This window comes from Erpetoichthys calabaricus, chromosome 1 (assembly GCF_900747795.2).
Source record: "Erpetoichthys calabaricus chromosome 1, fErpCal1.3, whole genome shotgun sequence".
Taxonomy (NCBI): domain Eukaryota; kingdom Metazoa; phylum Chordata; class Cladistia; order Polypteriformes; family Polypteridae; genus Erpetoichthys; species Erpetoichthys calabaricus.
Window position 1 is genome coordinate 51095076 of NC_041394.2, and position 27436 is coordinate 51122511.

The 27436-nt window shown below is 39.3% G+C and overlaps 1 protein-coding gene across 1 annotated transcript in view; it reads right to left on the reverse strand.

Moving 5' to 3' along the window:
* The window catches only part of tgoln2 (trans-golgi network protein 2), a 37860-nt gene extending 18135 nt beyond the window's left edge, over positions 1–19725 (reverse strand). Inside the window, exon 1 of the mRNA XM_028799283.2 lies at positions 19557–19725. Coding sequence (XP_028655116.1) covers positions 19557–19608 — 52 coding nt within the window. The 5' untranslated portion in view covers positions 19609–19725. The remainder of the gene's footprint in view (positions 1–19556) is intronic.
* Between the last annotated feature and the right edge of the window lie 7711 nt (positions 19726–27436).

Here is a 27436-nt window from a genome sequence, read left to right on the forward strand (position 1 = left end):
GGAACCATGAATTCTACTGTCTACCAAAAAATCCTGAAGGAGAATGTCCGGCCATCTGTTCGTCAACTCAAGCTGAAGCGATCTTGGGTGCTGCAACAGGACAATGACCCAAAACACACCAGCAAATCCACCTCTGAATGGCTGAAGAAAAACAAAATGAAGACTTTGGAGTGGCCTAGTCAAAGTCCTGACCTGAATCCAATTGAGATGCTATGGCATGACCTTCAAAAGGCGGTTCATGCTAGAAAACCCTCAAATAAAGCTGAATTACAACAATTTTGCAAAGATGAGTGGGCCAAAATTCCTCCAGAGCGCTGTAAAAGACTCATTGCAAGTTATCGCAAACGCTTGATTGCAGTTATTGCTGCTAAGGGTGGCCCAACCAGTTATTAGGTTCAGGGGGCAATTACTTTTTCACACAGGGCCATGTAGGTTTGGATTTTTTTTTCTCCCTAAATAATAAAAACCACCATTTACAAACTGCATTTTGTGTTTACTTGTGTTATATTTGACTAATGGTTAAATGTGTTTGATGATCAGAAACATTTTGTGTGACAAACATGCAAAAGAATAAGAAATCAGGAAGGGGGCAAATAGTTTTTCACACCACTGTACATACATGCATACATTTACACACATATATGTATATATATATACATACATATCTACATATATATACTGTATATGTAATTGTGTTGTCATTGTTATGAGTGTTGCTGTCATATATAATATACACACACACATAAACATATATACATACACATATATACATATATATACATATCTACATATACACATATCTACATATACACAAAGATACATACATATATATATATATATATATATACACATATGTCAACATATATATACACATACATACACACACACATATACATATATACATATACACATACATACACATATACATATATACATATACACATACATACACATATATATATATATATATATATATATATATATATATATATATATATATATATATATATATATATATACACACATACATATATACACACACAGACACATATATATACATATATACAGTATATTTATATATCTACATATATATATATATATATATATATATATATATATACACATATATATATCTACATATATATATACACATATATATATTGTAGCAGATGTAGCGTTGAGCCACCTCCTGAACCCTCAGGTACCACTCTTGACACGAGGTAAAAGTACAACTACTATTTATTTTGTTGTCGTACAGTGCACAAAGCACTCCTTCCACCACACTCATATACACAATACTCTCTCTACAATAAACAATCCTCCTCGCCCAGACACTTAGCCCACCTTCCTCCCAGCTCAGCCCAGTGTCTGGGCTTACCCAGAGTCCTTTTATAGCCCCTGACCCGGAAGTGGCTCCAAGCCAAACCCACAAGTCCATTTGCCTTCCGGGTCAGGGCAAACAGTCCTTTTCTTCATCCCGGGAGCACGTCGCTTCTTCCAGTCACGTGACTGAGATGCACTCCCGGGTTATAGGGCATGCAAGAGTCCATGAGGCCCTTCACAGCGACTCCTGGCGGCCCCCAAGGTATCCAGCAGGGCTGTGTATAAAAACTACAGAGTCCATGAGGCCCTGCTGGAACTCGGGGCACCAATATGCTGTCCGGAGGGCTCCTCCTAGCGGCCTGGGGGTGAGGGCCGGACTGGAAAGCCGGCAATCCTCCACAATATCTACATATATATATATATATATATATACACACACATATATATATATATACATATATATATATATTATATATATATATATATACATACATATTTATATATATATATATATATATATATATATATATATATATATCTACATACATATATATATATATATATATATATATATATATCAAAATACCCGCGCTTCGCAGCGGCGAAGTACTGCTTTAAAATTTTTATTAAGAAGAAAAGTAAACCTTTTTAAACCGAGGGAAAATGTATCAATAATTATTTGTTAAGGATCTCTTTGTATAGCACGTTGTCAGTTCGCCCCTCTGCTTGTAATATGACCAAGCTGTGTGGTAGCTTACTGTTGAGCATGCAACGTACAGTTGGCCATGTGAAAAGCAGTCCTGCCTCAAATCAATGCCAACCTTTTGTAGGGTCTGCCCCTGAGACTTATTAATTGTCATTGCGAAGCAGAGCCTTAGTGGAAATTGTAGGCGTTTGAATTGAAATGGGAGATCAGAGGGTATAACAGGGATGCGAGGAATAAAAACTCTCTGCCCTGAGCCACCGCCAGTAAAAATAGTTGCCTCAATGAGGTTGTTTTGCAGACACGTGACCTGAAGTCTCGTGCCGTCACAAAGTTTCAGTGGCTGTACGCAAATCCACAATCGGTTTCATATTCTGTTCGTACCTTATCAATTGTGTTATTTGTTTTTTGAACAGGTTCGATTCATCGAAGTGAGCACTCCTGCTGCGTTCAGTCACTTCACGTGATCCACTCTCTTGTGTGATGTTGCGATGTCCACGGGTTTATTTAATGACCCGGCAGTTAAAAGTTTCTCGCTACAGCAATTTTAACTCTATTACAAAGTGATCCAAACTGTCATTTATACCTCGTGTCTTCTCATTAAACTTGTATCTCGCGAATATGGCATTGCAAACAGCAGCGGGTCAGTTCACGTGCTTACGTGGGAGGCGTGATGACGCGATATATTTTGATATATATCAAAATACCCGCGCTTCGCAGCGGCGAAGTACTGCTTTAAAAATTTTATTAAGAAGAAAAGTAAACCTTTTTAAACTGAGGAAAATGAACCGGTTGTAATATGACCAAGCTGTGTGCTGAGTTTACTCTTGAGCATGAAATCTAACGTGGTTTGTGCCCTTCAGAATGAAAACAGTTTGCATTTACCTCTTTAATAAAAGGCGAGCTTTTAAGCCTGAGAAATCATCCCGTAAATGTACACGTTTAATTGCACATGTGTTAATATGTATGCTTACACAGTATTAAAAGACACTCAAAAATTAACGTCATTTACCTTCATTCCCGCGTTTGACTCGTGCTGTAAATCTCTTCCTTGTTTTTAGTTCATGTGATTACATAGGAGGCGTGATGACGCGATACGTGACTCCGCCTCCTCCATTAGAGTATACAGTGAAATACGTTTAACGCGAAAACGCTTAAGATGAAATATCGGTTAACACGAAATAATACAACGGTCCAGACAAACTACTATGTATTTTCATGCATTTTTTTCTCTTAACACGAAACGAAAATCGCTTAACATGAAAAGATTTCCCTTCTGGGAATGAACAAAATACGGAAAACACCAGCCGCGCAGGCGAGATTTAAGAGGGGTGTGAAATGAAAGAGGTGGTTTCACATGTTTCGTAGAAAGGAGGCTAACTTGGCTTTGAAATACCCTCGGAATAGCCTGTGACACGAGCCAATTTTGTTTATCTAAGCTACTTTCACCCTCCACCCCTACAAACGCCACACAAAAACATCTCATCTCTCATCAATTAGCTTTGGAATTCGGTGACGAGTACATCGCAGTGTGAGTAAAAATCAGTGAGTTTGGTTCGCGTTTTTTTTTTTCTATTTTAGAAGAATTTTTTTTACGAGCACAATGGCAAAGAGCTCAGGGGGAAAGCAAACTGCTATTTCGCTTAAAATGAAGATGGAGCTTCTTAAGGCTGTTGATCAAAAACAGAAGATGAAAACGGAAATCTGTAAAGATTTTGATATTTCTATCTCTACATTATCAACAATACAGTAATTAAAAAAAAAAAGAGAGCAAATTACGGAAATGTTTGAACGGAGTAAGTTTGAGCCAGAGCGAAAATGGATGAAAACGGCCAAGCACGAGGATTTAGAGACGGCTTTACTTGTTTGGTTCAAACAAGCGAGATCTCAGAATGCTCCCATTTTTATTAAATACATGCATATATACATATCTATGTAAATAAAATGTACTCTAATAAACTTAATTTTGTTGAATATACTGCATGTTTTTTTTTTTTGTAATATCCTTTAACACGAAATTCTTTTAACATGAAAAAATATTTCAGTCCCCTCAGTTTCGTGTTAAACGATTTTCACTGTATGGACAAAAAACAGGTTCCAGTTATGACCATTACACGTAGAATTTCGAAAGTAAGCTGTAAGGAATGAGCCTGCCAAATTTCAGCCTTCTACCTACACGGGAAGTTGGAGAATTAGTGATGAGTCAGTCAGTGAGGGCTTTGCCTTTTATTAGTATAGATAGATAATATTCCCTTTGGAGGAAAGGTACTTTTATTAGGAGGAGATTTTAGACAGTGCTTAGCTATTGTTCCACATTCCATGCGCTCAGCTATTGTTCAGTGCACCTTAAAATACGCAGACAATTGGCATTGCTTTCAAAAGATACAGTTAGTACAAAACATGCGATGTCCACATCCAGATCATAACAATTGGTTATTACAACTGGGAGATGGTACACTCACCAATACAGATAGACTTCACCCAGATATTATTACAATTCCTCAAGCCTTTATCTGCGACGACTTAGTTACAGACAGATTTGAAACAGCAATCTCATTAGACCAAATGCCCCTTTTAACACAACGCACTATATTATGTCCAAAAAATATTAATATGGAAAACATAAATACCCAAGTCATTGCATTACTTCCTGGAGAGAGACAACTCTTTCTAAGCTCTGACAAACTTGACTGTGATCACGAGAATAACCATCTTCATTGACCTTACAAGTTCTAACCTGGAATTACCTTTTACACTTAAACGGCGTGTACAAAGACATTTTCCAATAAACCTTTACACTACTTTATTGTTTGCTTTCTATTTGCATAATCTACACCTTCACACTATTCTATATCTCATTCATACATCACGCTCTTTGTCATTCCCAACACCAGGGGTTGGCGAGCGAAGCCCCCTAGTTATATTATATATATTATTTCCTCTCGGGAATCGAATCTCTATCGTCAGCGCCAGAGTTGAAGCCCCTAACGCTGCGTTCAGCAAGTCGGCTAACATCCGCCATGTGCCGTCTTTCAGTTGCGAGAAGCAGATCATAGAATGGTTGAAATTGTTTACTTTCAAATTATGCAAAGAGTACGCGTCACGTGTTTCGCCTTAATTCTGTGCTCTTCATGCGTACACACTCATTGCATCCCCTCTCGGGAATTGAATCTCGAACATCAGCGCCAGAGGTGAAGCCCCTAACGTTGCGCTACGGCGTGTGGTTCGTTTATACCTCGTGTCTTCTCATTAAACTTTTATCTTGCGAATATGTTATTGCAATCTGCAGCGGGAGCGTTTCTATAAACTTAATTTAAACTTACATTTTACACCGTGCTTTTTTCCCTTATGAAGATGCTTGTATGCTTCACTCGCTCGCTTCTTATTGTTTCGCTCCCTTCTCAATTGTTTAATGAATATACACTCAACTCCTCCTCCCACGGCCATCGAGCTGCCGTCCATTACAGTATATTGTGAAAAATGAGGTTCCAGTTGGCGGCACGGTGGCGCAGTGGGTAGCGCTGCTGCCTCGCAGTTGGGAGATCTGGGGACCCGGGTTCGCTTCCCGGGTCCGCCCTGCGTGGAGTTTGCATGTTCTCCCCGTGTCTGCGTGGGTTTCCTCCGGGCGCTCCGGTTTCCTCCCACAGTCCAAAGACATGCAGATTAGGTGGATTGGCGATTCTAAATTGGCCCTAGTGTGTGCTTGATGTGTGGGTGTGTTTGTGTGTTTCCTGCGGTGGGTTGGCACCCTGCCCAGGATTGGTTCCCTGCCTTGTGCCCTGTGTTGGCTGGGATTGGCTCCAGCAGACCCCCGTGACCCTGTGTTCGGATTCAGCGGGTTGGAAAATGGATGGATGGATGGATGGATGGAGGTTCCAGTTATGACCATTACGCGTTGAATTTCGAAATGAACCTGCCTAACTTTTGTAAGTAAGCTGTAAGGAATCAGCCTGCCAAATTTCAGCCTTCCACCTACACGGGAAGTTGCAGAATTAGTGATGAGTGAGTCAGTCAGTGAGGGCTTTGCCTTTTATTAATTAGTATAGATATTTTATATATTATATATATATATATATATATATATATATACATACATATACAGTCATCCCTCACCATATCGCGGTTCACCTATTGCGGCTTCACTGTATCGCGGGTTTTTTTTAATATATTATATATTTTATTTATATATATATATATATATATATATATATACACACACACACACACATACATACACAGTGGGGCAAAAAAAATATTTAGTCAGCCACCAATTGTGCAAGTTCTCCCACTTAAAAAGATGAGAGAGGCCTGTAATTTTCATCATAGGTATACCTCAACTATGAGAGACAAAATGAGAAAAAAAAAATCCAGAAAATCACATTGTCTGGTTTTTGAAGAATTTAGTTGCAAATTATGGTGGAAAAAAAGTATTTGGTCAATAACAAAAGTTCATCTCAATACTTTGTTATATACCCTTTGTTGGCAATGACAGAGGTCAAACGTTTTCTGTAAGTCTTCACAAGGTTTTCACACACTGTTGCTGGTATTTTGGCCCATTCCTCCATGCAGATCTCCTCTAGAGCAGTGATATTTTGAGGCTGTCGCTGGGCAACACGGACTTTCAACTCCCTCCAAAGATTTTCTATGGGGTTGAGATCTGGAGACTGGCTAGGCCACTCCAGGACCTTGACATGCTTCTTATGAAGCCACTCCTTCGTTAACCGGGCGGTGTTTTTGGGATCATTGTCATGCTGAAAGACCCAGCCACGTTTCATCTTCAATGTCCATGCTGATGGAAGGAGGTTTTCACTCAAAATCTGACGATACATGGCCCCATTCATTCTTTCCTTTACACGGATCAGTCGTCCTAGTACCTTTGCAGAAAAACAGCCCCAAAGCATGATGTTTCCACCCCCATGCTTTACAGTAGGTATGGTGTTCTTTGGATGCAACTCAGCGTTCTTTCTCCTCCAAACACAACGAGTAGAGTTTTTTCATCTGACCATATGACATTCTCCCAATCCTCTTCTGGATCATCCAAATGCTCTCTAGCAAACTTCAGACGGGCCTGCACATGTAATGGCTTAAGCAGGGGGACACGTCTGGCACTGCAGGATTTGAGTCCCTGGCGGCGTAGTGTGTTACTGATGATAGCCTTTGTTACTTTGGTCCCAGCTCTCTGTAGGTCATTCACTAGGTCCCCCCGTGTGGTTCTGGGATTTTTGTTCACCATTCTTGTGATCATTTTGACCCCACGGGGTGAGATCTTGTGTGGAGCCCCAGATCGAGGGAGATTATCAGTGGTCTTGTATGTCTTCCATTTTCTAATAATTGCTCCCACAGTTGATTTCTTCACACCAAGCTGCTTACCTATTGCAGATTCAGTCTTCCCAGCCTGGTGCAGGTCTACAATTTTGTTTCTGGTGTCCTTTGACAGCTCTTTGGTCTTGGCCATAGTGGAGTTTGGAGTGTGACTGTTTGAGGTTGTGGACAGGTGTCATTAATACAGGTAATGAGTAGAGGACAGAGGAGCCTCTTACATAAGAAGTTACAGGTCTGTGAGAGCCAGAAATCTTGCTTGTTTGTAGGTGACCAAATACTTATTTTCCACCATAATTTGCAAATAAATTCTTTAAAAATCAGACAATGTGATTTTCTGGATTTTTTTTCTAATTTTGTCTCTCATAGTTGAGGTATACCTATGATGAAAATTACAGGCCTCTGTCATCTTTTTAAGTGGGAGAACTTGCACAATTGGTAGCTGACTAAATACTTTTTTGCCCCACTGTGTGTGTGTGTGTGTATATATATATATATATATATATATATATATATATATATATATATATATATATACACACTATTGGCTGATGGATGGGTACTGGTGAGTACCCATATAGAATTTTATATGTTGTTAAAATTACGTAGGTTTAAGAGTGTAGGAAGTGTTTATAAGAGTGCGGGAAAGGTTTATAAAGCCTTAAAATATACATAAATAATAAAATAAATATAAGGTTGCTACTCCGCGGTTTTCACCTATCGCGGGGGGGCTCTGGAACGTAACCCCCGCGATAGGTGAGAGATGACTGTATATATAAAATACAATATCTGTCTGTCTGTCTGTCTGCTTTTCACAAGAGAACTACTTAACAGATTTAGATTAGGTTTTTTCTATAACTTGCTTGAACATTCCAGCTGATTTTGCGACTTCTCTCATCGTGTTATGTATCATAGTTCACTTGCAGTACCAATCTATTCGCGCAAATTCGAGAGACAAGCAGTGGGCCAAGCCCTCCTTACTTGCACGTCAGCCTCGGGGCATTCCTTACCTCCACTTAACTAGCGAACAAGAGAACCACTTAACGGATTTTAGATCGTGTTTTTTTCTATAATTGGTTGAACATTCCAGTTGCTTTTGCGACTTCTCTCATTGCACTGAGAATCAAAGTTCGCTTGCAGGAGCGATATATTCACATGAATCCGAGACTGAGGCTGCGGGCTGAGGGGAGAGGGAAGCATGACGTCAGGAGTAGGGAGCCAGGCAGGACCCTCCTCACTGTCCTGTTTCGCTACTACACGAGTGGAGCCGCAAGGGACGGCTAGTAAAATATAATACACAAACTCACTTCTTTGTAACTTTGGTCTCCTCTTCATTATTTTTAGACCCAGGGACATCAAAAAAGATCTGTCATTTACAACTCGTAACATACCCAGTAACTAAAGTTAGAAGCATTACATGCACTCTGTACTTCCAGCATCCCTCTTGAAACCATAAACTTGACGTCCTTTACTGGTATAATTAATCTTCTACACAGTTCCACTAGTTTAGTGTGAACATCAATACAAATTGTAACAGAAGCGCAACACATTGGATTCTAGAACATCTTCAAGTTGTTTTTGAATACTGGATCATTTTCACCATTCATTTCTTTGAGTGTCAGAAAAATCACAATAAACCATTTGCCTGTCGCTGCAGATGACACGTGTTTTTCAGTTTTCTAATACTGCACAGCATAATAGATGGACCAGTGCAGAAATGGTCTACAAACTGGTTGTTGCAGACACCCATTTAAAGTTATGAACGAGTATTGTTTTTCACTCATTATGAAATACCTGTGTTTCACTAATAAAAATGACTGTGATGAAGCCAACCATTCGGTACCAAACCTGTACAAAGTGTGGGATGTGTATCGCAATCGCAATCGTTCAAAATATTCAGAAGGTGTAGGTTACTAAGCATGATACAAATATTGACAAAAGTCTCATTGGTAATAATGGAAGGCTGTCGCACCTAAGCAAGGCAGTATTCAGTATGAACTTTTACATGCTGTGCGAAGCAAGGTCTGGGTACAACGGTAACTAGATACTCTGCAAATGTAGAGGGACAAAGTGAAATGACAAGTACGGGTAACAAAGTGGGGCTACTTCATCTGTGCTCTCACTGGTGGACCTTTTGCTTGACCAAGGTTACCGTACAATGATGGGACGGTTTCTATACCTCACCTGAACTGCTTGAAATTTTACTTTAAAGGAAAACCAATGCATGCGACACTGTAGATAGATAAATAAACAGACAGACAAAGAGATGATGAAAACACCATGATATGCCTAGTGACTCCAGTCAAGTGAATGCATCAACCTGGAGCATGTACAACAGTAGACACTAAACACACATTTCCTACTGTTATTTTGTTGATGTTGTGTTGTATTCATGAATGGACATGTTTTTTTGCAGTCACTTAAATGTTTAATGCATTAACACAGTGGTGTAACTAAGTGTACTGTTTAATCAAGAAAAATACTAGAACTAGAACTTCATTGCTGTCTCAGTTTTTAAACCCTTATCCCAAAGTGTGCTGCTGTAGTGAAATACTTTCTTTTGTTTTATTCTGTGTGATCTTAAACTTACTTTTCATCACATTTACTATATAATATAAGGCCCTATAACTTTTCAGTGCTTCAGAGAATGAATTTAGTATGTCAGGGCTCATCTGCAGCCCAATAGAGCATGCCTCACAGAGGAACACAAAAATATAAGAACAAATTGACATACTAATCTTTCTTGCAAAAAAATTGGAAGTTACAAAGACATCACAGTCTACAGTATTTACAGAAAGATGCAATGTGCACTATTTGAATTTATGCATTACCTTGAAGTGTGTTACTGGTCGATTTGTGTCCAACTTTTGTATAAATTGCACTACTTTGTTTTTTATCAATGTAAGGTTTATTTACTGTTTACAAAAGGCCACATTAATGTTCTTTTTACTTGAATATTTAATGTTTGTCTTAATATTTTTATGCATGCCGTTTACAAAAGATTGCAGTACTCATTCAACTGACATTTGTAACATTTTAGGGCTCGTTTATACTTCACGCTCAGAACGCGTACGCGCCCGCATCATGGCTGCCAAGCGTTCTCAGCGTTCATTTGACGCGTCCTCTGAGCAGGTCCTCAGAAATTAATGCGACACATGCATGAGTTGCAGTACCAGCAAAAAGTCGGGGGGCGCAGTGTGCTAAAAGTTGAAATATGATATCAGAGTCTCTGTTTAATGAATGGTTCGATGTGGTGAAGCAAGATGCCGACATACAGATGCATTCGTGGTGCTTTTATATTCAAGAGTCGCATATTCCCGATCGTAATGACAGATACATTTTAAAAGTCTTACATACCATCTTTTGTGCCGTCTTTATTTTTTTTGGAACTTCACAACAGCAACATAATGTACAGCCCTGTATTTGAGCCACTGAGAAAAAAATTAAGGACATGGTGAAAACATGCATTTTGTGATTAAAATGGAAATTTCGGCTTTAATCTCGAAATGTCCACTTTAACCTCGCAGTTTACTTTATCATTAAAGTAGACCGTCATAAACGTCATCCCAGTTTTTAATCTCTACGTCAAGTAGCAATAGATCACCACACAGAACACATTAAATGTATGATATTCCAACTCTCTGCAAATTTAGAATCTTTAGATTTATACTTGATATCACTTTCATGATGAAATGCATTAAAGTATGTATGTTACATTTTACAGATAAATTGTTAATTTCGTTTAAATAATGAATACTGTTAATAATTACACACATGGGGGTGACACGGTGGCGGAGCGGCAGCACTGCTGTCTCGCAGGGAGTCACATCTCTGGTATTCCCTGCTTGGATTCCACACTGTTCTCCAGTTTCATTCCAAAGATATGCAGATTTGGGGATTTGGTGCCGCTAAAATGACTCCAGTGTATGTGTGAGTGCTTGTATTCACCTTGCGATGAGCTGAGGCCCATGTCCAGGGATTGTTTCGGCCTCGTGCCCAACGCTTGCTGGAATGGACACATCCCCTGATTGATGGATTTAATCATTTAACATCCTTTTCAGAGATATTGTGGTTAAGGTGCCATCGGAATTTAATGGGTGTTCTAGGCAATTCACAACACAGAGAAGCCAAACCTGTTGTCACTGTGATCATATCTCGCACTGCCACCTGGTGGATTCCTCCAGATTTACGTAAAGTACGCACGCAAGTATAACCAGTAAAACGCTTGCGTAGCAGGAGTGTTTGCTGCAGCATGCATTGAGTCGCATGAAGTATAAACCCGGCCTTGGTGTACTATCTCAGTTACAGGATTGCTTATCATCAATTAAAAAAAAAAAAAAAGTTGACTGGATTTAAACTTGTTTCCTTTTTATTGTGTACATTACACAAACGATTGCAGTACTTGAAGTACTTGCATATAATGACTAAGTATTTGCATTTAATGACTAAAATTTCTATTATTTGCTTTGATTAATGCATACAGAATTGCAATTTATTTAATTACACTTTTTGTTGAGTTATTGTATTGGGTATCGAAAATGGTATTGAATTTCAATACTTTTCTTATCATCACATCAAAGTTTGGAATTTTTGTACTGTGACTATTCTATTGAGAATGCAACAAATAAGATGAAATAGAGGGAAAAAATAAGAGCACATGAAATTAAGCTTCTCAGTTCACGCTATTGCAGGTTATTCCAGGAACACAAGTTTATCAATGGTCTCAGGTTTCAGTGCAGCTTTTGACAAGCTCAGATATGGACAAAGTGTAAATACAGATGGCAGTCTGCTGGGCTAATGCCTTGGCAACCAGGTTTGGAATCCATCCCATTAGTAAAAATTAGTAAAAGCTTCTTCTTTTTTTTTTTTACAGCAACATTAATTTTGAAAGTACCTACAGCAAATAAATCATGGTTAAAAGATTATGGCATGCTGAAGCATTTTCATTATTCCAACACAGACAAAAATATTTTACCAAAATGAGCAAAAACAAAATATTGTATTTTTAACTTTAGTTTTCAACATTGTATAACTGCAGATCTCATATATTATTTGCTGTCTGTGTTAAAAACACCACCACTTTGATAGTCAGTGTTACTTTGTTGTGCAGTAAGCCCTATGAAACAAGCATTGTGGATGTACAGTAAGTCTACAGTGTCCAATGATTTATGTATACATCTGCATTAAAACCTGTCAAATCTGGACCATCACAATGAATGTTCAAAAGGCAGCCTTTGTTTCTCTCTGTTACAATGAAGTTTAAGTCTGAAAAAGAACACTCATCACTTGCAGTACTTGGGTGAACAGTGAGGAATGCTTCTTTCACAAGTTCCAATATATCAGAAAGAGTGGAATTATTTTATTTTAAAAGGTCACAGTACACGTGTCTAATTCTCAACTGTGAGCGCTTCTAACCTCTGATACCACTGTTAATGAGCTACCACAAAGGCCTTTCCTGTTATGACTACTTCTTATCAGTAGAGGAAATGAGACAAAATGCAAACATGAGGCCTGTTCTACTTCCTCTGGCAAATCAATTTTCATTTTTTTGAACAACGCATTCAACCAAATATGAAAATGATGACCAAAAATGACATGCCTTTCTTGACAGTTTGAAGTACTAGGGTGTTGTATCGTATTAGCCATTATGAATGTAGAGAAATATTGCTTGCATATTGTAATCTTTTTAGTTTGACAATAAGATGTTTTTCTTCTGTTTGAAACTCAAGAAAAATAAAACTGGTTTGGTTTTACTGGCATTCTTAACATGCAAGGTTTACAATCTTCTAATCATCTCTTGCAGATAATTTACTTAACTTTGACTGCGCCTGTGTAGTAAAGGATTGATCCTGGCTTTTCACCATTTCTGAAAAAGGTGGAGGCAATGATTGCTGGTAACTTAGAGCCCTTCACCACAGAGGGCAACATTTAGCAAGGTTGCATGTAACCGAAAGAAGTGTACAAGTCAAAAGCCATGAGAGTAGAAGTGGACTTCTCTGTTAGCACAACTAGCTGTTCAGGTTTGGTTTTCTTGGGGGTTCTGATGTGCACCCTGCACATAATTAAACGGAAGTATTCAAAAGAAATAAGTTCCACCTTACTGTGATACTCATACTTTATAACTAGTAACAACATCGGCTCACTTCTGCATTTACAATCCTCTGCTACAGCATTTGGTATCACATATATGGAAAAAAACAAAACCAGTAAGAGACCCTTTATATTGGTAAAGGAAGATGCAACCATCAATGGGTTGCCTCCCAACATCTGAAGCTTAGGGCCTTGTTTCAGTTGACTAATGATGCTTAGAGCAAACTCAGAGTCTACTAACCTATTTATTTCATTTACACTTAAATAAATAAAAAAAAAAACATTGTACTCCATTTTTGTTAATGGTAAAATTCTCAGTATTCCCACAAAGACAGAGTAAGATATTAGACGGTTACTTGCTAGTATTTACGCTTGACATCACAAATGCATGTTTATGACATGCACAGCATAAGAAACAGAGAAATATCAAATCAGCCTAATCATAATTGTAAGATCACCTAAATTTAAAAGTATGACAGTAATGACAGGAACAGCCAAAAACAAAATAAAATAGGAATGCCTTAACGTGATATCACATAAGGTAAGGTAGCACCACAGATTATTCCCCAAATTCCAAACAGAATACATTCCTCAGTTTTAAACCAAAGTTGTAACAAATTTACAGTGCAATGGACTGCACTTCAAGTTGGCCAGGAGATTTTATTTAGTTTAATGTCCAAGTAGCGCCTTTCATTTCAATGCAAAGTTTAAATGTCTTAATAGAACTTTTTTTCACTTAATGTCTGGGAGAGAAAACACAAGCTGTTCATAATTAACAAAACAATCAAAGAAAACAATAAATAAACACTTCAGAACAGGTATACAGGTAAATAAAGGACCCTTAAGTAAACTGCACTATAAGCCAACAGAATTCTTCCAATTGCTGCCTATGGAGATAAGTTACATCATCCTAATTAAGTGCAACAACAGAAATGATCTGCTAGGTTATAAAAACTCTAATGACTGAATCATTCCGACCATAGAAGGCTGACCTCTATTAGCATGCTCCATTTGTGGACGCAACAAGCTTGACCTACTATATTCAAATATTAATGCCTTAAAAAGTAAACCTGTGGCACAACCATCGCAGGTCTGACCATCACTGCTACCTACAAGCCTATTATTGATAGCAGCAGCAGCTCTATTATCCAAGCCAGAAGTTCTTATGGGGTTGTTGTTTATTATAATATTTATATTTTCTTGAACTTCTGTGACTTAACACTTCTCTACAATTTGCACTGCGTTTGTAGGACTCAAACAAAATTTGACTTGTTATGCATCTTGGTGTTTTCTGGCACATTCTCTCTAGCACTGTGTAGTTCACACTCCAGAGTGTCAGTCACACGGTCTTCTTGACACATTTCCAAGACACAGCCGGCCAATAGAATGCATCGACGGCATATACATATCTCTAAAAAATTATTGCAGTATTGAAAATATCCATTTGGGGTTATAATAAAAAAAGTCGGCAATTCTGTATCTCAATGTACTTCTCTGAATTGTACAGTTCAGATTACTGAGGTATATGCATTTGTTACATTTATCCATTACTCAGCTACTCATTTGTTAGGAAGAGATGATAATAATCTCATATATATTTCTCTTCTGGTTCGTCCTGCTTCCACTTCAAAACCGGTCCCGCCCACACACAGCTGACACGGCATTTCTCGATTTCTATTCATCGTCTTCCATGTCATGCACTGTACTGGCCTGTTGAGTGTAATACAGGTAGTCCCCAGGTTACGGACATCCGACCCACAACTTACGAACAAGGACGCAGCTGCGACCCATGCGCCGCAGTACCTGCCGCTCTGTCATCTTCGGCCTGGGGATGCTGCAAATGGTGGCTGGAGGGGGGCAATTTTGCTGCTCGCGCAGTGTACTGTCCCTCGGACGGCTCCCGGCGGCAAGCGGTGACCCATGGTTCATAGTCACCGGGCCACAGCTATCGCTCATGTGCAGGACGATGGTTCGCTGCCCGCCCACTACGCCGTCGCAGCTACTGCTCCTGATTGGACACAGGCTGGATGGAGCGGAGTGGGTTGTTTCACTGCCCGCCCAGCACACACGGCTGGTATTGCTGCAAGCGGTGACCCGGTTGTGGCTGAACGGGGCGGCGGGGGTAGCATTGTAGTGTGCCTCGGATGGCTGCCTGTTGAATTGGGGTTGGGCGATTCACTGCTCGCCTTAGGCCGCACTGTGTTCGTTCTACAGCAAACTGTAGTGGAGGTGACTGTGAGGTGGGCTGGTGATGAACCGCCCCTTGCCACCTCCATTCATTCTCAATAGCAAGCCTGCTTGTACTGTTACGCACATAGCAGGAAGTTGTCTCTTGTCAGTACATCAGACGTGTTGATGACTGGTGTCTTCCTGCTGTGATAACGTGTACAGTGCTGTGCAGAAGAGTTCATCTTAAACTTTTGTCTTCACCCTTCAAGAATGTCTCTGAAACACAAATCTGATGCAAGTGCTGGTGATACAGTAAAGAAGAGAAAAACCATCACCATTGAAAATAAAGTAGAAATAATAAAAAGGACAGAGAGAGGTGAAACTCCATCATTCATTGGCAGAGCACTTGGTTACAGTCGGTCATAAACAGCATTTATTAAAATAATGTACCTGTTCAGACTTACATACAAATTCAACTTAAGTACAAACCTACAGTCCCTATCTCGTACGTTACCCGGGCACTGCCTGTACATCCAACAAGTACTCGAGGTGCTGCCACAACGGTAAAGTAGCTTTACTACACTTGCGGGAGCCACCTGTGTCTTTACAACAGCTTCTTACACAGCAAACATCAGAAGCTAAAAATTATCGTGAACACATTCGAGAATACAACCCTTCTCTAGCGTTTGCTTCCATGGGTGCACAGATAACTCAACCTCCTGGCCAAGGACCATACTGTTTTAAAATACACGGGCAAATCTATCACCAAATCTCTCCACTATACACTAACACTTCTACCTCTCCAGGATATGGACAGTTGTATGTTTTTGACACAGCGCAAGCTGCTCACGTACGCTTACAAAATAATGCAAACTAGCCAACCCGCGCCACATAATTATGTATTGATGGGTGAACACTTCCTGAAAGACACAGTTGTCCAAATGGGGTGGGTTTGAGGATACGACTGTAATTGAATGAAAAGATGGAACTCTGGAGAGAACAACATACAATTGTCCGTGACTGAAAATTGTGTTTTGGCAGATACAGGCATATCGTTTTAAAAGTGTGTCCCTGTGCCTTATTAATTGTCATTGCAAAAGCCAATCTAACAAGAAATTGTCTGCGTGTAAAAGTATAAGGCAAATTTGAATCTGATGGGGTCAGGGAAATCTGGGGAATATGGACAGTTTGTGAGGTAGGAGCTGCGATTGTTTTACACCCCAGTACATTGCAGTGAATGATGAGAACAGTCGGTCTAGTGCCATCACAGAGACTTCTTGCTGGCATGAGGTTTCTGAGAAGTATGACGACTGAACCAATTTTAAGTTTGACTTTATGCGGAGGCATACCTTTGGGAATAATGGCTACCCGGCGGGTAACGGGAATAATGCCGCCGGATCGCCAGTAGACGATCGGAACTACGACGGTATGCATTCTTCTTCGAACCTCTAACTTTCGTTCTTGATTAATGAAAACATTCTTGGCAAATGCTTTCGCTCTCGCGTGAATTGTTGCCTTTGTGTGCCATGGTCGGCTGCTTAGTGAATTGTTGGTGGGCAGGGCTAGGTCTTGCTTGCCATGGACTTAGTGAATTCTATATACTGAATTCATATATATATGGTTGAAATAGTTTACTGTCAAATAATGCAAAGAGTACGCGACACATGTTTCGCCCTAATTCTGGGCTCATCAGGTGTACACACTCACTGCACCCCCCTCTCGGGGAATTGAACCTCGGACGTCAGCACCAGAGGCAAAGCCTCTAACGTTGTGCCACGGCGTGTGGTTCATTCATTTGACAGCATGTAGATCGGGGTAATTACATTCATTGCATTCGTAGTCTGTGTCACAATCTGATTGTATGGGTGGTTACCTACCAGGTAACGCTGGCGCTGACGTCCTTTGCATTATTTGACAGTAAACTATTTCAACCATTCTATGATCTGCTTCTCGCAACTGAAATGAGGGCACCGTGGCGGATGTTACCTGACCAACCACAAGCGTTACCTGGTAGGTAACCACCCATACAATCAGATTGTGACACAGACTACGAATGCAATGAATATATATTATATATATATATATATATATATATATATATATACACATATATATATATATATATATATAAGATTCTGCATGCAGCGAAAATGTACTTCTCCAGCTAGAGAATGTACTTCTCCAGCTTCTTCCATGCTCAGAACCATCAACCCCTTCGCTAAATCATACAAACACATGCATGAAATCGCTCAGTCCAATCCAACAGCATCTGTACTAATGGTTTTCAAGGAAACCCCTAGGCAGGATTTACGACGATACAATGCCACACCGATGTTGCAGCGATTTTCGTCGGAGAAGATAGCGAAACGCCTGCCGAAAGGGACATTTGCATCTATCCCATAGGCAACTCCTGTAAACAGATTTCCACGCTCAATATGAATTGCGATCCTATGGTTTACCCACTTTTATTCCCTTACAGAGACACTGGCTGGCACAAAGATTTACAACATGTTCCCGATAAAAGAACCGCCAAGCGAATAAGGCTTACTCAATGCCAATTTTACGCGTGCAGATTAGCAATGAGGAATACATTTAGTATTTGCACTCCAGCGGCAAACTATTCCAACAGTATGTCGTAGATGAGTATGTTAAAACAGAGGGCGCGCGTCTCAGCTATCTCAGATTATATCAGCAAGATCTGCGTGTCAAACTATCAGACGCACTGCAATCAAACACTGAAAATAACGTTCGTGTAGGTAAAATGATCATATTACTGTCCACATTTCCAGGAAGTCCAAGATACATGCAACAAAACTATCAGGATGCCATGGCCATAGTACGTAAATTCGGATAGCCCGATTTATTTATCACTTTCACATGTAATCCTGCTTGGCCGGGAATTCTATATGCACACTGTGTCTTTCAAGAAGTATTTATTTCTTCTTGATTTCTGAAATCCTTTCTCACCGTTTTCCGTTCCTATTCTTACACCGCCGTATGCTACTGCGGGCGTCGGCTTGTAATTAATAACTCTAAATGACATTACTTCAATAAAAGGACAGCCAACGTGAATATATTACATACTAATACAGTAGAGTACACTGGCCGTCAGAATTCATATAGAAGGCACTGCGATACCCCGAAGATTAAGAATTGTTTGCCAAAAATCGTCCTAATACAGAAGGTATTCTTTAACATTAATGTAACCAGTTATGCTTGATCAAGACGACGTTCTGGATCACCAGAGAAGGGTCAACGTGCACTTTCTTGATATTACTCGGCCACACCAAACCAGAATGCAATCATTCGGGCAATTTTCGAATTCAAGGAGGCGTACTGGCCAGTACCTATCAAGCAAGCTTCGGACGTAAGGCTGAGACCTACTTTGGATGGGACGTCATTCACTCACGTCAACACGGTCGACAGTTTATAGGCTTTAAATATCCAACTATGCACATTTTTAAGATAGACTGGGTTGGAATGTACAAAGTAAAGACAACTACAGAGCACAGGACACCAACCCAAGACGCTGGATCTACTAGGCAGCAGTGTTAACCTGTATGCCACCACAGTTGGGTTGATAAAAAATCACATCTCACTACAGAAATGAATCACGTCATAATGTAACAGACGATGGCCGTTTTATCTGTCTGTCTGTCTCTCTTTCTCTCGGAAGTGGCACCGACGCCTTTCGCTTTCACCCTGTCGCCCACTCAGTCGATGCCAGTTCTGCTTCTCTGACAAGATCATGTTTACTCCAAAACAGTGTGCGTATCCAGTGGGCATTTTAATTCCACAGCCCGGAACCGACAACCTGCCTTGCGTAAATATGCACGCGATATGACACAATCATACTGCAATCACACACAGATCCGGTTTAACGTCGTGTCACTTTTTTCTACCAATCACTTCAACAAACTAGCAAACAGAACACTAGTCGTGCAGCACTTACCCAGAACGCAGCACAGCCACAGGCCGGCAAACCACAAAGTTGCCTGCCGCATATTACCGTCCACCTCCTGTCAAACAAGCCTACAGACTACTCTTGGCGGATACTGAGGAATAACGAATATGTGACGCTTGCAACTATAACTTCCTCGAGTTATTCGTCGCATTCTACTTCCGCCTTATTGGCGTATTTCATATACTGTATCGAGTGCATCACTGCCATCTACTGCCGTGGAGGCTAATTTGTTTCAAGTGAGACGGAGCTCACTTCAGGTCAGAATAGAGAAAGTTATATTTTATGGAAGAATGGCTGTGCTTCCCGTTTAAAAATCTGAATAATCAACGTAGATCTCAGCATTAACGTTTGCAGTGCACCTTGCAATTCATATGTCTGATATGTCTGTTCTGCGCCATTTGAAAGGTGATTCGTAAAAACACTGTTAATGTTTGTGATGACAGTGACATAGCAACCGGACGGACACACAGACACGTATCCTTTCATTAAAGTGGATTATTCGTCTCAAAATTAAATGCAATTCAGCGCAGTATGCACGGTACAATGCAATGCACATGGTGCATTTAAGTTTGACTTTTTTATCGTGTCACAATTAAAAACATATCAAACAAATGATCGATTTCTTTTCACTATTGCGCGCAATTTTTTGTCAGTTTAAAATGCATGCAATACAAAAGAGTATTGCATTTTGATTCTTGTCAATAGGTCGAGTGTCTTAACTAAAAGCAAACATAACGCATTTCGCTTAGCGGCCGCTCTTACTCATAGACATATATGGATAGACGCCGCATTCACTGTGTTGCCCAGTCGACACGATACGTCAGCGCGTCCGCCATATTGCGAGTGGCAAAAGTGCCATTTTAAACTAATACAGGTAGACGTGGAAACCGGATTTTCTGATGAAAAAACAATAACGTTTTAAACAGTATCGTTTACATACAACAGATTTTGGCGAATTGTTTAAATGCAATTATTTATATCAATTTATACACTAATAATGGCAATTATTAAATAATAATAATAATAATTATTATTATTAAATAATTCCTCCCATATAAGTAACATTTCTCTGACTGCCTTCTTCCATCTCCGAAACACTTTTAGACTTCGTCCTGTTCTTACGCAACACAGTACAGAAGTATTGGTTAACGCCCGAGTCACCTCACATATAGATTACTGTAATGCTATTCTATCTGGCATCCCACAAAAACTTATCCATCGTTTACAACTTCTTCAAAATTCTCCTGCCAGGATAATAACCTGCTGTTCTAAATCCATTGAACCTATTACACCTCTTCTCTCTCAGCTTCACTGGCTCCCTGTTAACTACAGAATACAATACACAATACTGCTCTTAACATTTAAAGCTCTCCACAACCTCACTGATCTCCTACAGACTTACACTCCCGCTCGCTCCCTCAGATCCTCATCTGCAGCTCGACTTTTTGTACCGCACATCAAACTCTGTTCTATGGGAGCTCGAGCGTCTCTCATAGTGCTTTTCAACTCAACTCTGGAATTCTCTTCCCTCTCATATATGTCAGCTCGATTCAATAACACATTTTAAAACTACCCTCAAAACTTATCTTTTCATACTGGCATACCAATTGTGAATTTTGCACTGTTACTGCCAGTTATCTTTGTTTGTTTGCTAATTATTGCTTTTTGATTTATCATTCTCTTGTTTTAATTTGACTAATGTTTAATTTTATTGTAAGGTGACCTTGAGTGCTAAGAAAGGCGCCTATTAAATAAAATGTATTATTATTATTATTATTATTAATTATTGAGACGAAAACCTGACCAATGTCTGACAGTCAAAATAGCAAGACTGCAACTGGCAGTCTGGTCTTTCTTTTAACAGTGAAATGATACACTCTGTGACTGTTATAATATGTTTTATTATTAAGTTTAATGTCACTGTTCTCTGTGCCCACTGTTATGGACTCATTCATACAGGCAGACCAAGTATGGTACACAGGGGCACAGCATCAGCATTTAGAATTGCCGAGCAAAGCGCAGAACTAGAGAACCAAAGACAACTGGAGAATTGAATAGTCAGCCTAAAGACAGACTAGTATATTTCTGTCTTCTGTCAGTACACTATCCTCTTTCCTTGTTGGGAGAATGAGAACTGTATGTAGGCATTGTGCTATTCCTGTATTTTTGAAGGTGGGATTTGAGTCCTTTCCTGTCCTTGTTTGGATCCAGAGAGGGAGCCTGCACATGGAGCAACCAGAATATAAGGATGGACCTACGGCCAACACTTTGAAGCTGCCGGGCGGAAGATTATGTCTTCCGTCCGAGGCCGGGCGGAAGATTATGACTTCCGTCCGGTGAAAATCCTTTCAGCGTGGCAAACGAAAGATGGCAGACTACGTAGGTCAAGACACCCACATGCTTGAGAGTCTGTCATAAGCTTCCCGTTTGTAATACCGCATGAACCCGTCAATAAAGAGCTAAATTATCCTTAAACTTCTCGTGTAAATCTTGTAACCATCATATTGCATGCTGGGGAGGGATAATACCTTTTTATTTATAACTATTTAAATTCAGGTTAATTAAAACGCCGCAATTGAAAAGAACACATTTCCAGAGAGCTGATGCCTCTTATGGAAACATAAGCACAAGAGTAAACTTTTTCAGTGAGACCTAAAACACACTTCTCACCTTTTCTGTTAATCACTCCATATTGAAAAATTTATAGTTTCTGCCAGAACACAGAAATGTTTAGAAGTAGAACGCCTCATACCCCTAATTGATGCCCCTTGCCCCACATTTTGACGCTGATTGGTCATTTGATTACAATCAGTTTTGGCATGATTAATGTGCCAATGTGTTTTAAATCAAAATGCAATACACTCGGAGCAGTCGATAAGTGTAATTCAAACCACTTGCTTTGCTTTTAGTTATGACAAGAATTAAAATGCAATACGCCTTTGTATTACAACTGACATGAAAACAGCGTGTTGAAGTGAAAAGCAATCAATCATTTGGTTTGCACGATAAAGCTGTGCCAAACCCACTGCATTGCAAATACAGTACAATCAAACTAAATAAAGAGATTAGCAAAAAGAAAGAAAAGTGCTGCTGTAAAAAACAATCTTAGAAAGTTAATGCTAATGTTAAAATTTTTGCTAAAATAGATTGGAAGGTTAGCCTCATATAGTTACTTCTATAGTTACGGTGCATTTACTCCTGCAAACTAACATGTAACAAAGTTTTTTGAGCTATATCTATAATAACTGAATGTTAATTAGCCAGAACATTGGCTCTCCAATAGATACATGAACTATTATAACAAACAGTACAATGACATGGTTTTTGAACTTTATGCCCCTTACAAATGTCCTGTCAGTACAGGATAGACAGAAATGTATTTGTTGCCAGGGGTAAATTTGGCTTTTTACAGAATTAATAAAAAAAATGTAATAGATAAATACATACACACTACGGTCTGAACAAGCAAGTGAATGACTAAAATAAGAAAGAAAACTTCTCACTTGGCAGTTATGCACTTTCAGGCATTACAGGATAGATTACAGGATAGAAGCTCAAAAAATGTAACAAGATATGTTAAGCCTTAAATAAAAACGCCTTATACATTTACATTTTTCTTTTCTTTGCTTAACAGACTTTGTAAAGTGACTTACAAAAGAGGTCAACATAATCAAGTAAACATCTGAGGGACTGTTTGAGAACAGGACAAGGTTACAAAATTGATCACTAGAAGTGAAGTGCTCAGAACAAAATACAAGTGAGTTACAATTTCTTAGAGAGAAATTCACTAAATAAGAGATTCATCAAATGCTTCTTCAACACATTGAGGAAGTGAGAATTTCAAATGGAGGTAGACAGCTTCTTCTACCAGCCATTAAGCTACACATGGAAAGAGTCTGGACTGAGATTTGATACCATGCAGAGGTGGCATCACTAGAAACTGTTCAACAGCAGACCTGAGTGGCTGTGCATATGGCTGCTGACCACTGACTACTCTGTAGACAAACATCAGGCACTTTCCTTTTTTGTAATATCAGTTTTGCCCTTTTTTCTGTGAACTGTCTTTTGCTAAGAATATTACTAAAAATTTTAAATTGATTATACTTAAACGGTGAAATTATTTATTTATGTCCTACACTCATTGCCTGTATTGTTTTATAAAGCAAGCTGCAGAACTTTGGAAACCCTGGACAAATGCAGCTACAGTAGCAATAAAAAAAATTGTTCAGTCAGAAATTAACCCTGAATGGGATGCATGTACAACCCAGGGCATACTCATGTTCATTTGCATTTACTGTACCATACTGATAAACAGTTTGTATACGTTTATGGTCTTGGTTTTAACTCAATGATTTCTAGTAGTATTTTATAGCAAAGTTGTGATTTAACACATCTACCAACTGTTGACTGAGAAAGTTCACAAAATACACCATGATGTATGTGTCTGACTCAGCTTATTTGGCAAGTCCACTGCTTGTATGCAGGGGTCTCATTTTCAAAACTTTACAAGGATTTGAGCATAAAAATATACACATATCAAAAAAACATGAAAATGCGTACACCAAAAATATCAAATTTTTAAAACCTGGTATATACACGTCTATGCAATTATGCAATTTACCGCTTTAAAAATAAATGTATGTATGTGCACTGGCCTTGAGCACGTTCCTGAAACATCTATATATGGAGCATGCTAATCAACCTGATACATAATCCAATAATGATGGTGCAGAACTTTATTGGCTGGTAGAGCAGCCACCCACCTGATGAATCGAGACACTGCCACCTGCATTCAAGAGTATCTGGTGGCACTCCTCAACTTAGAGTACAGGATCATGAGTGGCATTATAATGCCTCTCCTCTGCATTCTGGGGGTCCTGAGAAGTTTGAAGGCGCCAGGCCACATGTAACACTGTCAGTATTGACATCACATATGACTTGTGCATTAATGGAATGTAACTATTTAGGTTAACCAAAGCAGCTTCATTCTTGCTAGATGCAGTAAATTGTTCTGATTACATTAGGAGCACTGGATGCTGCTGGAAATTGCCTTTATCATGTTAACAAAAACAGGTTATATGTATATGCACCCATACCATACAAAAATTGAATGTAGTGTTTCACCGGTTGGTTAATGACTTCCAGCACAGGAGGCATGATGGAGTGAAGCTTGGCTGAGGTATTCCTGATATGTTGGCCAATTTCTGGAGCAGCAACAACAGGTAAGCCAATATTAACAGAAGAATTACCAGTTCTTCAGTTCAAATACACAGCATTGTCAATCTTAAAAGGGAACTAAAATACAGTCTGTACATCAAATTCATCACTTTGAGGTGTGATATGTTTGTCACGTCAATGCACATTATAATAAAAGCTCAGTGATATAAATATCATGGGCATGAGTTGTCATTTGTGTGGTTTGGCTGCATTTCCGTATTAGATTGAAGGTGTCATTTCTCAGTTTCTCTGAAATCTTGCGTTTGGATGGGTGATCATTGCTGTAATTAATACATGTTCCACTGTCAAGTTATCTTTTATAAATCTTGACATTTGAGTGGGAATTTACATATGCAAGCTTTATAAATGAAGCCCCAGGACAGGGTTTTTTGGATCCTGTACAGGAGCAAGATTTCACATTAGGTAGATGGTAAAATGAAAAAAATAGAAGAATGGTATGTGGATGTGGTAAGTTTTAAAGATAAGAGAAGACTATTCAGGCCGTCAACATTTTTTGGGTAGATAATAGCTAAAATGTCCCAAAAGCTCATCCAGATGCTTCCTTAAAAGTGTTAAAGATTTAACTTCAACTTCACTTCAGCTAGCAACCATACCACCTGCCTTTCAGAACAATTAATCCACATGAAGCTAACCATTTTGGGCCCTGCCCAGAACTTGGATGGTAGACCATCTAGGAAAAGCTTGGGTTGCTTCTGGAAGAGCTGTTGGTGAAGTCTGTGGTCTGTGTGTATGTCCCAATGCCCCAGTGCAGTGACAGTGACACCATGCTGTAAAAATTGGCACAGCCCTTTGGATGAGACATAAAACCGAGGTCCTGACTCTTTGTGGTCATAAAAGATCCCTGGAAATCCTTTGAAAACAGTAGGGTGTCCCCGATGTCTTTGCTAAATTGCCTATCATAATTATGTCCTTTCTGGCCCTTTAATCGCCCCTTCTGTAATTGTTCGTCTCACTACCCCTTCACCACCTAATAGCTAATGTGTAGTGAGCACAAGAATGGCTGCCTTTGCATCATCCAGGTGGATACTACACATTGGTGGTGGTTAAAGTTGCTCTCCACTGCCTTTGTTAAGCACTTTGAGTTTTTAGAAAAATGCTATATAAATGTAACTATGTATAGGTTTCTAATAGTAAACTATAATAAAATTGTGATTTTGCATTACTGCCATCCATTGGCTGAGAAACCTTATAAAATGCCCCCTGGCCTATACCTCTGGAACAATCCAGATGGCAAGTATTGTTGTATCTAGGACAGTCATTTTTGTATCTTACAAGCAAGAAGCAAGATGCCACAATTTTACAGAGCCACCGCCATGAGGGAAATGATAGAAAAGAAAAGAGATGAATAGTATCTGAATAAGATATCTTTCACAAAAGAGAGAAGACCGTTCAGTCCATCAAGCTTGTATGGTGAGCTAAGAGCTAAAATGTCCCAAAAACTCACCCAGCTGCTTTATTAAAAGTTTCAAAGATTCCACAAAAAACAACATCATTTGGACCTGTGCTTTACATGGCCACAAACCCTTTTGTGAAGAAGGGTGTGTGTGAAGAGTCTCCTGGCTTACATCTTAAATACTGCTTCCCTTCCATAAATGGATCAACAGGCTGTGCAGTATCCACTACAGATGGAACAAGTTGCATAACGTTTGAACTGCAGAATGCTTGAAAGAATAAAAAAGTGCATTAAGCTATGGAGTTCCTAGATAGATAGATAGATAGATAGATAGATAGATAGATAGATAGATAGATAGATAGATAGATAGATAGATAGATAGATAGATAGATAGATAGATAGATAGATAGATAGATAGATAGATAGATAGATAGATAGATAGATAGATAGATAGATAGATAGATAGAACTTTATTTGCCCCCAGCTCAGAAGCTCTTCATTTATATATAAATAGAAAAATAAATACATAAATATATACACACACACTATGGTCTGAGCACACACCAGAATGACTAAAAAGCAAGAAAATTAAAAAGAAAGAAAAATTTGGACTTGGCTGTCACACATATGTGCCTGGGAAACGGTTTATAGGCTCAAATGGTGTTATTTCTCAGTCACACCAGGTGTTGGCACTGTCGCTTTGTACCTCTGCAGACCAGCTGAAGACCCTGCCTCTCAATGACATCACAATGACTTTCACCCTCTGATGACATCATTTCCAGTACCCAGAAACCATTTTCCTGCCACGTCAGTTCCTGTTCCGGCCTCTCTAACTCCACCTCTTCCTCCGTTCGGCAATATTTATTGACCAGCCTACAGCCTATTAGTCAGTTCAGTTTTGAACTCTGCATCTGTAAAAATGTGTTTTCTTTATATTTTCTGATTTTTCAGTATATGGGGTGGCCATCCCCAAACCTTCTTCTGTCTGCTGCCTATTTTTTATTACAACAGTCACAGTGGGGCATTATGCAGATGTATTGCTATTGGTATAAAAGAGCTTCATGAATGTTTCTTGACACACTTCTGTTCAATGATTCGGTGGCTGAAAGTCCTCAGTGTTAGTGTGCCAGAGAGAGGATGTGCAGAATTGATCATAATGACACTCAATTTTGTTTTAATTCTTTCCTTTGCCGTTTACCTCCAGGGGGTCCAGAGTGTGTTCCATAACTGTGCCTGC